The sequence below is a fragment of the Calliphora vicina genome, chromosome 4, assembly GCF_958450345.1.
Source record: "Calliphora vicina chromosome 4, idCalVici1.1, whole genome shotgun sequence".
Classification (NCBI taxonomy): domain Eukaryota; kingdom Metazoa; phylum Arthropoda; class Insecta; order Diptera; family Calliphoridae; genus Calliphora; species Calliphora vicina.
The window spans coordinates 42,607,705-42,610,781 of record NC_088783.1 but is presented as its reverse complement, the minus strand read 5'-3'; the positions used below and the strand labels follow the sequence as shown (position 1 = coordinate 42,610,781).

At 34.7% G+C, this 3,077-nt stretch overlaps 1 protein-coding gene across 1 annotated transcript; it reads left to right on the top strand.

Annotated features, from left to right (window-relative positions):
• Positions 1–619: 619 nt before the first annotated feature.
• Positions 620–1,909, top strand: LOC135958373 (vitellogenin-1-like). Its single transcript, XM_065509277.1, has 3 exons — positions 620–857; positions 917–1,173; positions 1,235–1,909. Exons 1-3 carry the CDS (start codon positions 620–622, stop codon positions 1,907–1,909), a joined length of 1,170 nt encoding a protein of 389 aa, XP_065365349.1.
• The last annotated feature ends 1,168 nt before the right edge of the window (positions 1,910–3,077 follow it).

Sequence of the window (3,077 nt, the reverse complement as noted above, 5' to 3'; positions counted from 1 at the left end):
TTTAAAATGCTAAGAAGTCGAAATAGTTCAAGGGTAATTCAAAAAGATGACAGCATTTTGGAAATAATGATAGGCTTTAATTTTTTATATGGAGCTTAATAGCATCAGTTGTGAAAGACTTTTGTTCTCTATATGATGTTTCACATTCTTACTATAAAATTGAATACAACCAAAAAAAAAAATCTGCCGTTTTGTTGAGGCCAACTTGTATAAATTCGCCTTGAAATAGGTCTAATAAACCTGTTAATAAATAACTAAAATGACAAAAACTATTAGACCATTCTCCTACAATTCTAGTAGTTCTAACAAAGAAGTTGCTTAAAAGTAACTTAAACAAACCAAGATTCTTAAGGTAGAAATGATATTATTATTCAATTATTTAAATTACAACCGGTCCATCATTTGGCACCTATTAGCAAACAAACATTTGCCATCGCAGCATTTAGTAAAATGCTAAATAGTTTTTATTACAATACTTATTTTTTCTAAATGTTTGCAGCTATAAAGAAACATTTTATAACTTTTAACAAAATTAATTACACACATTTTAGTACCAAAATAAATTTTATCAAATAAACACTTGTCTCTTCCTCACTTAGATATTTATAAGAAATAAATAATGAAGTTCTTAATAAATTTATTAACAATTTTCTATGTAATTTCATTTCATGGCTCTCTGCAACAACGTTTTCTATTCAATCCCGCCCATTTTCTAGAATCAGCTAGATCTGTTGTCACTGGCATAGGTTCACAAGTGGTGCAAGGAGTACTCACACCCAGAGATCTATTAAGGGGTTCAAGACAAGTACTGTTTGGTTTGCCAGAAGTGGCAGTATTTCGTACCATACATGAGTTGTGTAAGTAGGAAACTGATTTATAAAAAATAAAAATAATTCTTAAAGAGATTTTTTTAAAGGTTCCTTATATTTATCCTCTGGTAATATTGATCCCATGGTAACGCCCGATATACATCAAATGTATTTTCAATTGCGCACACCCTGCAGCAGTCTAAGTTATCCCATAGAGCAGGCTGAACAGATTTTGGATATTGAGGAATTTGATGTGAATAAACCGGTGGTTTTATTTATAAGTGGTTGGACTTCTACCATAGAATCGGATAGTATTTTGCATGTGGCCAAGGCTTATAATTGCCGGGGAGGCTATAATTTTTTGGTACATTTTTTTTAAATATATAAAATAAGCAATGATAATAATATTTGAAGTTTTTCCACAGGCCTTAAATGCTTCCTATTTCATAGATACTTTATATACCTGGTCTGCTTTTAATACCGAGGCTGTGGGCCAAATAGTAGCCCAAGGACTTATTAAGTTAAATAAAAAGGTGCCTGCCGACAACATACATGTAATTGGCTTCAGTTTGGGTGCCCATATAGCTGGTTTTGCTGCTCGCTATTTTGAAGCGACTACCGGTGAGAAAATTCAACGTATTACCGGTTTAGATCCAGCCAATCCCTGTTTCGGTGAAGGTCAATCTTTGGCTGGCCTGCAAAGAGGTGATGCCAAGTTTGTGGATATCATTCACACCAACCCGGGTGCCCTGGGTAAACGTGATCAACTGGGTGATATAGATTTTTATGTTCAAGGTTTTGCTCCCATTAAACCCGGTTGCATAGCATTTGGCTGCTCTCACACAAGAGCTTGGAAATATTATGCTGAGTCTGTTTATCCGGGTCATGAAATGGACTTCTTGGCCACGCGTTGCAGTACTTTGAGGAAAGCTCAAAGTGGTCTTTGCAATGAGGCTACGGTGGCAATGGGCTTTGAGGTGCCCTTCAATGAGAAGGGTACTTATATGTTGAGTGTAAATCCAGAAGTACCTTATGGAGAGAATGCCAGTTATAATGGTGATTTAATATTGAGTGATTGTGGTTTTTGTGATTATGAATAAAGAATAGTTTTTAAAGCTTATTTGTTTATTATTTAGAGTTTCGATATCGTGAGGTTTCAGGTATTGATTATTTTAGAATATAAATTATTGTTTTATTACTATAATAAATAGCTTTTAGTCGACATAATTTTTTGTTCCCAGTTTTAGGCTAACTCAATAAGATGACAGCATCTCGGAAATAATGATTTGCTTTTTTATATGGAGCTTAACAGCATCGGCATTTGGAAACATAAAATCGTTTAATATGGATCTGTATACGATTGCAGTTATTGTATTTTTTATGATTTGAATTGGACCCATTGTCGTGAAAAACAACACCACACCACCGCTAAACTTTACTATCATATTTTTGTACTTTGGGTCCAGTCTTTTTCGCTTCGGCTCTTACAAATATTCTTAACTCTAGCCATAAATTTTGACTATAGCCATTTTTATACCCTACACCACCATAGTGGGGAGGGTATAATGCGTTTGTGCAGATGTTTGTAACGCCCAAAAATATTAATCTAACACCCACCTTAAAGTATACCGATCGACTTGTAATCAGTTTCTGAGTCGATTAAACGATGTCCGTCCGTCTGACTGGCTGGTTGTCTGTCCATGTAAACCTTGTGCGCAAAGTACAGGTTTACATGGATAAAATTAGGTACATATAATTTCTTCGACCCAAGGACCACGCCTATTGAAACTAGATGATATCGGTCCATTATTTCACCTAGCCCCCATACAAATGTCCTTCCGAAATTGGAAAATGTCGGTATATACACCAAATTCAACATAAATAACCAAATTCAACATAAAGACATAAATCACATGAGCTAATTTCACGGTGATCGGTCCATAATTAGTCATAAGGCCCATTTCGAAAATCACTCACGAATATAAATTATTGATATTTTAAAAGAAAAATTTTTTTGCTCATTTACTTGGTGTAGGGTATTATATGATCGGGCTTGACCGACCATACTTTCTTACTTGTTTTGAACTTAGGGTCTTTTTCGTCTTTTCGCTTCGGCTTTTACAAATTTTCTTGACTCCAGCCATAAAACTTGACTCTAGTCATTTTAAATATCAGATTTCAGCAGCTCATAATAGATAGAACCCTTTTGCTCCAACCAAATGCAGAGCTTCAGGTTATCGTAATGGATCCATTTTCCCTAAGTAGTGA

Bases quoted from the DNA above. Each gene is read 5' to 3' on its own strand.
- LOC135958373 (XM_065509277.1), top strand. From the start codon at position 620: ATGAAGTTCTTAATAAATTTATTAACAATTTTCTATGTAATTTCATTT. The intron at 858-916 runs GTAAGTAGGAAA...ATTTTTTTAAAG, and splicing joins TCGTACCATACATGAGTTGT to GTTCCTTATATTTATCCTCT. The intron at 1,174-1,234 runs GTACATTTTTTT...GTTTTTCCACAG, and splicing joins GGGGAGGCTATAATTTTTTG to GCCTTAAATGCTTCCTATTT.